Source organism: Eutrigla gurnardus, assembly GCF_963514095.1.
Source record: "Eutrigla gurnardus genome assembly, chromosome: 19".
NCBI classification, from domain to species: Eukaryota; Metazoa; Chordata; class Actinopteri; order Perciformes; family Triglidae; genus Eutrigla; species Eutrigla gurnardus.
The window spans coordinates 11,160,931-11,175,483 of record NC_139930.1 but is presented as its reverse complement, the minus strand read 5'-3'; the positions used below and the strand labels follow the sequence as shown (position 1 = coordinate 11,175,483).

Below are 14,553 nucleotides of genomic sequence, written 5' to 3'. Positions count from 1 at the left end.
GTGATTAAGAAGAGGTAAGAGGCACCGAATGCAGAGCGATGCTGCCAAAGTATGTGAGATCACAGTGTGATGGCTTGTTTGTAGGCCGTGGAACAGGGAGGGAGCTGTGCGATCGGGCTAACGTAGCACAGCGCTGTGCACACAAATAGTCGTTTCTTTCAAGAGGTCTGCACAGTTGAAGGTCACGGCACTCTTGGTTGCCTAGGGTGACGTCCATGTTACATTTGTGGATGCAGTAAAAATTAGTGCAATTTTGATTTGATTACTTTAAGTGAAGACTCACTGTTGAAGCCTTTTCTGGTACAGTGAGCCTTTTTATGCAGTATTAAGTATAAAGTTTCTCCACGCTTTCACGCACATCATTGACTGCATGACATACAGGCTGTCACTTGCAATCTGGAGGCAGGATTTGAATTATATGCACCCAGGGCCTTTTGTCAGCAAAATACTCACTTTATGGTAGCCATCGATATCATGGCCATGGCAGGAGCAGCCTCTCAGGGGTCTGATTGAACCGAGATGTACCCTCTTCATTCCAGTTGGCCCGCAACTTAAAGTGTGCTTTGCTTTTTGTCTGATTTAATATGTGGCTATATATCGTAATGCCATCACTTAAAGACCTTCATCTTAGCAGTAGGATTGAGATCCACGAGCACCAAACATTTTCCAGCTGCACTAAACCTTGGTTTACCTCCCTCTTCCATCAGGTTTAAATGGTAACCAGCACCTGAATTATTCACTGACTTTTATGGGGAAGTGTGCCAAAGTAATGTGTTCCAAATGAATAATTGATCCTTTATTTTCACATGTATGTGATAACCATTTTAACAATAAAAGGTTACAATACAAATACAAACAATTAACGGCCATTAAACTCACATGATGATCACAGCTGTATCCCCAGCTTAATGTCAAAATCACACACATAATGTAACTATACATGTGGACCTGAATGCTAATGTTATCTAAGCCTGAGGATGCTTTCATGCTTATGCATTAAAAGCGCATCTAATACAATCATGTGAAAATGCAAAAAAAAGAAAGAAGGGATGCACCGATATTGGGACGGCACCGACACAAATATCTTGATCAAGTTAAGACTATGACAAAAAAAAGCCCACGCAAAACTTCTGTTGCTAAAAAAAGCAGAATGAGAAACAGTACATGACTTCAGAAAACTTCCTCCAGGCCTCGTCATGTGCTTATCATCCTCCCCGGTGGCTATAGGAAGCACCTCGAGGCAAAGACTTCAGTTTACGTGCTTTTTCATGGCTGCTTTGTCCGGGCCGACCGCAGAAGAGCTCTGAGCTGGAAACCAGAGAAACAGACTGGAAATAGATGAAAGAGTGTGGGAACGCCACTGAGTTGAGAAAATTACATTCCATGCTTTCTTTATTTGTGGAACATAATACATGCATTTGTTGTGTGTGTTTGTGGTGCAACTTATTGACGTTGCTCCATTAGGGGTTACGTTATAACTTCAAGCATGGGGCCAGAACCTCAGCATTACAAAGACTAGAGGTCAACAACCTCCATAGGGTTTTTAACATGTTTTGTATTTGATTGGACTATACTGTGTCAACCTACAGTGTAGAGAAACACACTTATACTCGGATTATCTTCCAGGTTTAGAAATGACAGTCATGAGACTGTCATGCAAGGCTGCTATTGACCTCCATTATCCTGACCTCCCCAGACGTTCCCAAATTGTCAGATGTGAATGCTCTACAACATTTTGTGCCAGTCCATTCAGGAGATGTTAAGATATCTTACTGCATTTATTTATTTGGGATCACCAAAATTCATTGTTTCCAAATTTCGTGGCAGTACAGTCAGTAGTACACTTCGATCGACGATCACCAAAATCAATAGGTGTCTTCCATCCTCTGGGGACCCTGAATATGTCGAAAACTTCATGGCAATACATCCATTAGATGTTGAGGTAGGACCAGTGAGCAGGAGGAATTCAGAAAAAAAGAGATGATATAGAAAATAACAGGAAACGATAATGAGAGTGGCCTCCATATCCAGTACTTAAGTGGCAGCTAGCTGCTTAAACATAAATTAGCACTTTATTGGAAGCCATACATCCATTATATGCTACGGTTATAAAGCCTCTTTGCTGAGAAGTGAAAGCCTATAACCCTCTGCAGAAAAATGGCCGAGCAGATGAACTAGTGCTTTTGATTGAATCTTCATTAAGTAGGACTATGAGATAATAGGACGATGACGTGCCGGGTATACTTTTAGCTGCAACTAACTCAATTGTGATGGAATGACTAGTCACGATACTATGTTCAGCAACAGTTTATGGGCCATGACTAAAAGGCTATGATGCTGTTTGGTGTGACGGTGTATAGGGACTTGCCATGGAAAACAAATAAAAAGCTTTTATCTCTGAGGAACATGACCGGATATGATGGACACATGATGTAACAGGCAATTTACATTTTAGATTTCACATTTCCTGCTAATGTGGGTTTTCTGGGAAGTATCCGAAAAGCTATTATAGAGATTTAGAATCATTATCATCTGTAAAACGCTACATTAGTGCTGTTGGTAGCATTATTTCTGTGCCTAGACCTATTTTACTGCCTTATAGATTACCATTGCCACAACTTCAGTGCTTATTACATTGCGAGGATTTTGTACACTCAAAATACTCACATGTGAACCTAAATAAACTCCATCCAAAAAGCTAATTTCACATCTGCAATGGGAAGAAAGAGATAATTGAAGCTGTGAGTTGGAGTTGTAGGACTTGGAGGATTTGGGGCTGGCCTGCCGGGATGGTGGGAGTGATTTTGTAGCCCGTGACGGTGCTCTATGACTGCTTTGTTTCAAGCGCACGCATTCCAAGCAAATTATGATGACCTAAAAACAAATCAATTTGCATTGTTAGATATCTTATCGGGGTTGACTGTGCGCCCAAAACAGATCTGAAAATATCCATGAAATTATCCATGTTAATGCAATAATTTGACATTTGGGAAAAATAAAGTTATTCACTTATTTTTCTTGCCAAGATGGATTGCACTCACATATCTGTATGTGAAATATGAAGCAATTGAAGATTAGTTTAGCTTATTATAAAGACTGGAGGCATGGGGAAACAACTATTCTGGCTCTGTCCAATGGTAAACTAACAGCAACAAAATCCCTTGTTTATTAACATGTTAAATACCAAAAACAGTGACAAATTGTGTTGGGTAATGTACTGGAATACAGTGACTTTCTGGACTCACCCTCATGACTCCAGGAAATACCCGGAATATGTAAAGGTGTTTACACACCCTGGGTATTTTTTTTTACTCAATGCACTTCATTTGCACACATATTTTTTCTGGAGGCAGGACGTGAGTACTTTCACACAATGAGAATATAAGGTGGCGAAAAGGAAACACTTTTTTTTTAGAGCAAGGCCAATTTTTCTGAGCTTTCGATCTGCAAATAAAGGCATCAACCAATCAAGTTATGCAGAGTGAAGACAGCGAAATTGTATGAATATTTTTATCTGAAATATATACAGGTGAGTCATTTGCATTTCTGTGATGTTTATTCGTGGATGTAAAGGCCTTCACTGCCTTAAGTCTTGATGTTTGCAGTGTTTTAAGAGATGAGAGTTCCCAAAGCATCAAATTATAAACATTCATAACAAGATATGTGATCTTTCCCATGTTGGATCTTTATTCCCAGGCATTGTGAAAATATGATACCTGCATTTGTGTCCATTAAACAGTATTACGTTCATTAGCTGCTAACCTGTGCGCGGGCAGCTTAAGGTGAGCTGTGTTGACAGCAGTCCAGTGACACTGAAAACTCATCTGCCAGATGGCTCAGGGGGAGGGCTTCAACCAGGGAGCACTTTAATCAATCTGATTAAGGGGAAATGCGGCCTGTATTTTTAGCCGCTCCATGGCAGGCCAATGGCCATTCATTGAATTTTGTTTCATTAGCTCTCATGTTTATCTCTTGGCCGGGTGGATTTATAAACAGAGATGAACCAAAGTAGGAGCTAGAATAAAGGCACCATTAGCTTTTTTAGCTCAAATGTATGTTATGAATAGTTATTAAAATATTAAGAGCTTCATTTATGACCTCTGCAGCTGAAAAAAGTTTGTGCCTCTAGGGCTGCAGCCTCGCACTGACCTGATGCTGTTACATGCCAATAAACAATGTGATCTTTGCATGAAAATCCCCAAAGACCTGCGTCATGGAGATTCCAGTGAATTCCTTTCATACTCCAAAAAAGTCCAAATATTGAATTTTGGTCCCAACATCAATATGATGTTATTGTGATAAGCTGTAATTTTAAAGTTACTATTTATGTTTTTAACCCTGAAAGAAAAAAAAGCCTAGACACAGCTGCTCCTGCACCATTAACATCATAGAAAGATCCAGCTGGCTCCAGACGATTCCTGCCTAAAACATGTGATCTGTGACCAGCTGTCAACAATTTACTCATTTGCTGGCGTGACTGATTATTTTTACTGATGTAATGCGATGATGTGCAAGTCACTGTCAGGAGAACTATCCCAGAGAGACGCAATAGTGCAGTCGAGCGTCACCGCACAAAAATGTGGAATAATTGTAAAGGAGAGAGAGGGAAAGAAAATAGATTTCTGGGATTGATAGCTAGAGAGAAATACATCTTCATTACTAGTGTCCTAGTAGAGCATAATTCATTTTAAAGATATAATGCAAAGGGAAGTGCACTGCTGTGTATGCAGTATTACTCATAATAAGAGACCTTTATGTTATTCTACATCTGTCATTATCTGTTATTTCCCCCCCTGTCTTCCCTCTGTACCCGAGACAAAATGTGCATGATTTCAGTAAGTGGACGACAGTATATGTTTGCACCATGTCCCTTATATCTACACACTAAGTAAACATACACACTTCCTCTCTTTGACGGATTAGGAAACAAGCCCTTGTGCAGCTCTGAGATCTCTGCTTCTCTATGACTCACGGAGAAGAGAGTCCCAGCTGGTTGCCCTTTTTGTTTTTATTTTTTTAATCATTTTACGTTGCAAACGCCACATTAAGACTGTATTGTATTTGTATTGAGTTCAAACTGGTACAGTAAAGCTGTTTGTGTGTGTGGATGCAGGCGCATGCATGCCGCTGGGACCCTGAACTGCTTCGTTGCAGATGTGTTCCTCTCATGTGGGACAGTGGGGAGATGCCTGCAAAGACCTGTCTATATGAGGCGTTGCTTTCTGGAAAGCCTGAGGGTTTACATTATTTTTACAGTATTACTCATCCAAAATAATTAGTGTATTAACTGAGGCTCAATGAGGAGAAATCTTGACCAGAACTGAGTACATCACATTTATGGAAATTCAGAATGCATCATTGTGTGTGTGTGTGTTGAGAGGTGTTGGGTTGCACGTGTATTACATTTCTGGCATTAACAGTGTCATTAGCATTACATGATTGAATGTTAGTTGGCTTGTGTTTTGACCATTTGTCATTTTTTTATTATTATTTTTTTTAAATTCAGATTGCAAACTGCTCCACCTCAATTGTGTGCCTGTATAAGCAGTGCTGCTCTGCTGTCTCTAAGCAACCACAAAATCATATGATGCCAATTAGTCAGCCAGCTAATGTGTAAAACCAAATAAAGGACAAAAACCGCCCTCATCGTTGACCTGATGATGAAGCTGGAGCAAAAGGCAGAGGTCATTCGGATCATCTTGGAACCATGAACTCATTTTTCTGCCAATCCATCCACGCAATGTTAAGATGTTTATATATATTTATATACATTCTTCTTTTCCCTGACCTTTCCTGACCCATAGAGAAATAACCTTATAGAATTATGAGATTTTAACTGACAATCGATACCATAAGGGTTTGCCTGAGTGAATAATTGTTTACATTGAAGCCGGCGTGTTCATCGGTGTGCATTATTATGGCCTCTGCTGTGCCCTTATAGACTCAGATTCAGTCCCAATGATAGATATCCACGAACATCATCGTTGATATCGATTTGCTCTGAAAAAGACCCTTATTTATCATCTCGTGGTGCACTTCAAAACGACAGGCTCAATTTAATTACGGCTTTGTAAACTAATCTGCCTCTCTATGTTGTTTTTTGTCTCGTTTTTCTCCACTTTTGAAACATATTTTTTCATACACATACAAGAAAAAAGAGAAAACAAAAACGCTGTTATAACAATTATTTCATTAAATTGTACATGCATAGCAAAAAACAGCTGAGTAGGAAATTCCCATCGCTAAAACAACAAAACGTTCGAGTATTTAGGAATCGGAAGAAAATCGGAGCAGTCAACAGGGGGATTCTGTCTCTTACCATGTCTCTGTTGGGTTTTTCTGAATGATTGTCAACACAATATTCTGTCCCCCTTCTCCTTCCTATGCAGTACACTTCATACTGCACCGAGGCAAAACAGTCTTGACATGACGACCATTAATGCAGCCTTTAAGTGCCTTTACCCTACATTAGCATCACTAACACTGACAAGGCTCCAACCACCAAACATTCTGTGCCACTAGACCCTACAACAGCAGCGCCCCCATCTTCAACAGGACGTTGAGTGACATTGAAAGCGACAGATAGTCCGAGGGCTGGCGACACAACATGGCATGCAATTGTCCATGCAGCCAAGAAACTAGCATCATGATTCACCACTGACCAGGGCAGTGAGCGTCAAAGAAAGCCCTGAGGACTCCAGTCAATCTCTGAAGACTTGCACAAAATGGAAAAAAAACCTATTTATAGCCTGACTCGTGCCCAAAAATGTCAGGATACAAATGTTCTTCCCTGACACCAGAGGAAGCAGGGGAACCGCGCTCGAAATGTTCAAATTGGAAAGTGGAGAAATAGGGAAAAAAATTAAACTTAAAAAAAAAAACCCATCCTTTATATAAGTCAATATACAGTATGAAAGAAACAAGGAGGCATTTACTACAATCAGTATTTCCACCGAAGCTGAAACGGTGCTTTGCTGTGACGTAAACATTGATGTCACTGGAAAGAGACAAACTTGCCTGCTACACAAATAGACCGTTTTTGACACCGCAGCCCAAAATCAACCATATCCAAGACATAATACTCCCATTAACCCGCCTCCTCAAACTTTTAAAGAGGTCTTCTCGGAAGCCAAATTAGGATTTGGAGCAAAAATACATAAATTAGTTTTGTGTATTATATAAAGGATTCGTAAAATCTGTCTTTTCTCAAAAGTGCATCCCTGGGACCAAAACCAAATGGGCCCATTAAGCCATTAGAGATTTAATCTGGACATCAGTGAGATCAAACACAGATACTTGATGTACTGAAGAGTCAGCCGATGTGTGTTTATGTCCTTTTTGAGTAAAAAGCTATTTGACCGAGGTCTCCAACTCAACCGCTGCTTGTTAAATATTTATTCTCATGAATTTCCCAGCAGGGTGGGGTGGGGGTTGGGGGTGGAGGGGGTTGTATTGATTTGTACTCTTTTAGGAGTGCCATCGTGTGCAGTAATTTTGTCAGCATATCAAATTCTGCCTTGAAGTGGATACTAGCCATTATCTTATTTCACTAGTGCCAGCTGTTTTTGCTACCCAGAGGGGTCATGCTAAGAAGCAGATGAGACATGCAGACAATAACACACTGATATACTGTATTAAGCTCATATACACACATAAATCACAGACTCTGATTATGTTAATTTCTAGTGTAATCCTCTAATTTGTGCCCTCATGCTCTTTCACTATCCAAGGATCAGGAGACCCTTCTTACTCTACTCTCCACTGACAGTGGATGCCTAATTGCCTGTTGTTTTTTCCTCCACCCCTCTTGCTTCTCTCTCCCTCTCTCCCTCTCCCTCTCTCTCTCTCTAGAAGTGTGATTGCCTGCTCAGCCTCGAAGCCTATTCGGCAGACCAGAAGCGCCGTGTATGTCAGTGCCTGAAGGACAACATTGACAAGCAGCTCCAGCTTCACAGGAGGGAGCCTTCCTTTCCGCATTTTGAACAGGTATGCCACATTGACACGCACATCTAGGAGCACTGCCAATCGCTATTGAGGTCAAAGAGGAATCAGTCAACACATGAACACATGGGAATGCATATATTTGTGCATGCCTCCCATCGCAGACAAGCCGTGAACGCCGCACACTTCCGTGCATACACACTTTCCTGCTTTACAGCCGTTATGGTTTTTCCACTTAGCTCTTATATTTCTTTGGGGAAGTTCAACGCTGCCTTTCATCCGGTTGGATTTGAACAGTGGAGAGTCAACTCTGTTATTTTACTTATAGTAGTGCATTATACTACTATATGTATAGTAGAGTGCTTGTGTGTGAGTTGACCTGTGGTGTGATAGTGTAAATATTACATATTTAGATCAAAATTCGTACATTTCACTGTGTGATTTGAAGGCGGAAAACCAACTGCTCCGTTTAGTCTTTTCATAGGCATTTTCATATTTATGTTCAGGTTCCATCTCACTGTACAAAGTACTGACTCGCTACGGCTGCAGTTTGCCTTCAAAATAAATGTGCTCATTCTTTGGTCTCGACTAACCCATGTCGGAAATATCTGGCTGTTTGATGCTCCTCCATGTAGTTGTAGTCGCTAACTTTGTCTGCTGTTTGGCACTGGGATGATTTTTTGCTGAAAACGGTTTCCTTCTGCAACCAAAAGGTGACATGCCGAATGCTCCAGACTGATCCATTCAGTTGCTTGATTCATCTGGTAGGGGGGAAAAAATCCCATTTGTAGACCTGTTATACTTCTTGGAAGCATTAGAATGAATGAATTGAGCTCAATCCACCAATCGTAAAGTAGCACAATGGCAGTGCTGTTTAGGATCTACTGTAACTGATCTTTAAGAGCTCACTGGGCTCAATCGAGTGCCCTGATTAATAGGGAGGCTGCTGGCGAGCTGTCAATGAGATGACTCTGGCCCAATTTGATCATTCCAGGCGTTACCATGGGAAATCAAAAAATACCATTTGAGGATATTTTTTGTGTGAAAGCTGACATAACCTTGGACCCACTTAATACATTCACTAACAGTGTTCAGATGTGAAGGGTTAACACAATTATGTACATACTGTGAATGCAATTGTATAGCTTTTCTTCTTTTCTTAATTCCTTCCTTCTTTCATTTTTTGATGAACGGCTCACACGGCTCATTTCAAAGCAGTCCAACCCAGTTGAGCTGAAAGGTGATTAAAAGGGGTAAATAGCCTGGTGTATAGATGCTACACCTGTTGTGCATTAGGGGTTCATTTCATCAGCACATGAAAGAGTGAGGGACAAGCCGACAGTATTTCATGCCCTTCTCTTTCTACGTGTGTGTTTTCATGTGTGTCCATGTATGCGTGTGTGAGGATGGTTCATCTAAAACATTCAGGATGAGACCTGTTTACCGTGAAGTGTAAATGACCGTGGCCCGTTTGTTAATGTTCAGGGTGAATTGTATGAACTTTGCCCAAGAATTCAACAGATTTAAATATGTAAACACGGTTTGATAGATGAAGTGCTTATATTTTTTCTGCTACAGTGTTTCTCCTGCAGGAATGTGTGCACACATATTGTAGCGCCGCAGCAACACAATGGACATTGTACTTTTCACTTTCCTTGGCCGTTTCCTTCCATGATCGGTATCAATTAGGTGCACCCGGCTGGATGAATGAAGACATTTCCACTCGCCTCAGTGTTCAATATGTCCAATAACAAAACAACTTGGAAAGCATGTTAAGTCACGTAAATCAATGCCATTTACCCAAACTCTATTGACCGGAGCCAGTCTATCGGTCAGTTAAGACGTGGTAGAAAAAGAAAGAAAAGAATCTCCCTGATTGATTGCTTTTCCAATTTTAATTAGTCTTTAAGTCATGCAGTGATCTCTGTAGGATATTACCTTGGCCCACACGTCAAAGCTTTTTGTAACTGGGAACTATTTATACTTGTCTGTTTTTTTAATAAAGTAAACCATGTAGTTTGAGTCTCATAGGATGGACCTCCTGCTTGCTCAGACACGATCCATGCTCCACCACGCTCTTTTGGAAATGCAAAAGTTTTTTGCCCACAAGCTAGTACTGCAGTTTTATATGATGCCCCAAATCACATCTTATTCAATAACGCCTCCCAGTTTAAGACGTGGCATTGAACATATTACATATTTACACTGATTTAAACATTTTATGGGAACAGAAAAAATAGTTACATTTAGCCAGAGGTAAATAAGTGATAATAATATTTTGGGCAGTGGCATGATCATAAAACAGGGATTTCATCAGTTTGTAGACTCAAATAAGATGAAGAATAGATTTGGCTGTTTTCCGATTGTTCATGCCTTTAAAAAAAATTACAAAAAAAAAACCTTAAAAGGCTAATTTTCAAGTGTTTTCAGATTCGGTCGGTTTAAGATTGACGTCACACATATTCTTACATAAAAGAGGAGTTCGTCTTCATTCATCTGTCTCATTGAGATTATACATGCAAGCGTGCGTCCGTGTCCTGCCCTGTGGAGTTATTCCTGTATGCCCACTTTGTGCAGTTATTAGAATCTTTTACTGTAATCTCTTATTAAATGGAAATCTGAACAGTGTCCTGAAGGCAAGAGAATACATGCTTAATCATTTTTACATGCGGACAAATTAGTTCACTTTTGATTGCATTTCTCCAGAGTCCCTTAGAGGCACATAGTTTTGTATTCAGTCAACTCCAGATGTGTTTAAATACATGCAAAGCAGCTTTTTTTCGAGCTATGAGGAGAATGCTTTGGCAGTATCCTATCTGTTGCATGGGAACCATTAAAACTGCAGTCTCTTGTGTATTTTACTTGGAAAGTATCCTTTGGATATTTTTATATTGGCAAAAGAAAGCAAGACACATGTGGGACGTTAATAAAAAATCTGCCACAATATGTGATAATAACATGTGCACCTTGACAACAATCCTTCGTTTGAAACATGTTAAGAGTTTGATATATCTCTGAGAATGTTGCAGTAATTCAACATGGAGGAATACTTCTTTGCTAGTGCTTAGATGACTTGTTACTGCTGAGTCAACACTACAACTTCCTGAGTAGTGTGTGTCTTTGATGTGCTGTGTCTACCGCTGCCAGGGAGGGAGAATTGCAGCAAAGGAGCTTGAGAAAATTACCCATTGAATCACACATTTCCCTTGTGGCAGAAACTGCATTTGTCCTCGCATGCACAAAGCCAAGTAAATCCAGACTTAGCTGAAGCATGCACTTTACTCAAGAGTTGTGTTCAAGTGTGCCGAGAGAGCAGAATCTACTCCAAAGGGAAAAACAAACAAAGGCAGCCATTCTCCCTACTCATGTTATTTTGTCCATTCATGTTTTTCCAATAAATGGGGTTACTCCGTCACTGTGTTGTTGTCAGCAGCTGCTGTTGTTCCTCCAAGTCCCTGAACGCTTTGAATGCTTCCCTTTTGGGGGGGGGGGGGGGATCTGGATGCGAGCCCTTTTCACTCGGAGATTCTTCTAATCCTCCAGTCCCTCTGTGGGAGGGGCATGATGGGAATTTGCCAGTTCCTACTTTGTGTGGGGATTCATTTAAAGTCAAACAGAGGATGCGGAATGAATGTTTATGATGACTTGAATAACTGATGCACCTCTTTCTCTCTGGCTGGCTGTCTGTACCTTGAAAGAAATAATAACAGTCGTCTGACATGAAGTTAAAGTGGAAATGTACAAGGTTATGTTACAGGGTCAGGTGTTATAAAGGAAGATGTGCCTGTTCCTTCCGTGCTTTTGGCCTTCAAAGTAAAAGCAGGAAAGTGAAGAACATTTGGACGTTTCGAGGATCTCAAATTAGATATAAACTATATTTAATTGCGGGATCCTAAATCAGCACTCTAAATGCTCAGTAAACGGTTTGTACTAAACTAACAATTTTTAATACAATCCATTGTGTTTGTTTCCATAGTCATGTACACTTACCCTTGTGGTCTGGTAGCCCACAGCCATTATAAGCCTGTCTTTCTGGTACATTCTTGTCTGGACAGCATTAGCCACTAAGCTGCTGGAAAAATACAGTTGCACACACACACACACACACACACACACACACACACACACATATACACCCTCAAATGGGAATTAAGGCAAGACTGGCCGTTTTGAAAATGACAGCCGCACTTCATCACACACACACACACACACACACACACACACACACACACACACACACACACACACACACACACACACACACACACACACACACACACACACACACTCTGTTAGCATTTCATGAGCAATGCTGGCACTCCTTTTCTGAGTCAGAAACTATCCGCAGTAGAAATTGCATGAATCTTCCTCATGAGAGCATAGGCTCACATGAACAGTGGAATAAAGTTGGCTGCTGCTTATTGAACAACGTGTGTCTGTTGAGTTTTGGAGGCAGCTTGTTCTGTTCTCTGTCTCTGACTGTCTCATTTCACATTTATGAGAATCTGTTTTAGCTGCTGAAGTGGTTATAATGCAGCATTTATGTTGGAGGCAGTGACGCAATATCACAAGGGCCCTCTGTCTTTCCCCCTCTGTGCTACTCTTTCTCCAATTTTTCAAACTCTTTATTGATGATGCATTTAAAGAAGTGGTGGACTCTCCTATAGGTCTTCCTATTCTACTACGTCCCTCCACCTCAGGCTAACCGATCAATGCCACATGAAACTCTGGACAGATAGGAAGTGTCAGTGAATATGCATCGAGTATATCTCACTGCGACGGCACACTGAATCTTAAGCAGCAGCACAAAATGACAAACAGAACATAAGCCGGCAGCTCCACTCCACAGTTCAGGATTCATCAGAAAACTCAATGATTCATTCCCATTTTTCCTCTTTTGTCTATGAAAATTTTGATGGGCCACGCTGGCAGCATCTTCACAGGTGTCTGATACTCCTGTGGCTCAGGAGGTCGAGGTTGTGTCCTTGAGCAAGACACTGCAGCCCAAGTTGCTTCTGATGGGCAGGACAGTGCCTTGCATGGCAGCTCTGCCTTCACCAGTGTATGAATGTGTGTGTGAATGGGTGAAATAAAGTGACGAAATTAAATGGACGGCCCCTTGGCATGGAGTCTCACTTGGAGATTGAAGATTTCAAATCAGATTTTCCCTCCGAGAAGGATAGGAATTGCTTAAAAAGCCACCAAGTCTTCTAAGCAGAGCAGTATTATTAAGTATAAATCAAGTAGAAAATGACACATACTCAAAGTACTTCTGTGGTATATCTACACTTTATATACACTTGTATACACTAAAAAAGTTGGCCAATATAATCAGACTATGCATTAGACCTACCCAACAGCATATTGACACACTTATACTAATGGTGTGTACTTGAGTTTTACTCTTTTTCTAAGAGGACTAATGACTCAGTACTCTTTAAGTTAATGGTCGTTGCACCAAATTGGATATCTGTGTTGCAACAGAGCACAAGCTACAAATCCACAGACGAAATGGAGCACATGAATGATGGCGGAGGCCGAAACAAGGAGATGGACAGCGAGAGAGGGTCTGATTTGGAACCCAAAGTGAATCTCTGCGGACCAGAATGAGATTATGGTTCGGTGCGTTCTGGCAGGACTTGGCAGGATGGTCGAGGAAGCATACAAGATGTGACCGTCTGGTGATGGACAGCATGCTGAGACAGTGACAGGCACAGTCGTAGGGAGAGCGGACGAGAGAGAGGGCGAGGGACACAGGAGAATACGAGGAGATGAGATGTCAAACGAGGGTGGTGAGAAGTGAGAGAGGCTTCTTCACACCTGTCGTCCCATCGTAAGTGGGCAATCGCAAACGGTATAAATACAAATATTTGTCAGACATAAGGAACTTTGTGAAAGCCTTCTTGCAGCCCTCTTGCAGGATTGCCACCCAGTTAAAACGGTGAAACAAGATCGTAAATGTATCTATATATAAATTCAAACGGGCTACGCATCCACGTGATTAACATTTCTCTCGCTCTGTTTCTCCGCAACGGATACACACTTTCCCCTTCATTGTCTTTAATTAGACACGGATGGGTTCCATTTTTCTTGCCTTTGCTCGTCTCTTTTTCGGCACAAACACACACACACACACACACACACACACACGTCAACAGCACTCTGCATGATCTTTTTGGGATGTGTTATCATGTGTGTCTCATTAGGTCTCATTTTGAACTGGGGCAGATATGAGGAACCGAGCTGAACCATTTCCTGTATTGTGAAGTTGTGACTTGTTTTTTTTTATATTGGATGGGATCTAATTATCCTTTTTTTAATGTGCTTCATCTGCACTTTATGCTTTGGCTTTTTGGTGTTTTATGTGAAGCTCTCTAAATTGCCTCGTTGTCGTATAAATATATTAATAAGCTTGCCTTGCCTCTGCTGAATGGATGATTCAGAGCACTCTGCTGGTTAGAGAGATAATCCTGCGAGATCAGAGTTGCTCACACTGTAGTTCAAGTTTTGCAGAGGAAGTGTCAAAGATTTGGAATAAAGTATCAAGGATATTAAAAGGTTATCTCCTCTTTGTTTTGCTATGTCGTCTTACTATGACAGCTGTAACTGCTA

At 40.9% G+C, this 14,553-nt stretch overlaps 1 protein-coding gene across 4 annotated transcripts in view; it reads left to right on the top strand.

Annotated features, from left to right (window-relative positions):
* The window catches only part of rgs3a (regulator of G protein signaling 3a), a gene marked incomplete at its 5' end in the record, with an annotated part of 116,208 nt that overhangs the window by 56,528 nt on the left and 45,127 nt on the right, over positions 1–14,553 (top strand). For all 4 annotated transcript variants that reach the window (XM_084035788.1, XM_084035789.1, XM_084035790.1 and 1 more), the window contains one exon: positions 7,852–7,986. In XM_084035788.1, the coding sequence (XP_083891914.1) occupies positions 7,852–7,986 (135 nt within the window). The remainder of the gene's footprint in view (positions 1–7,851; positions 7,987–14,553) is intronic.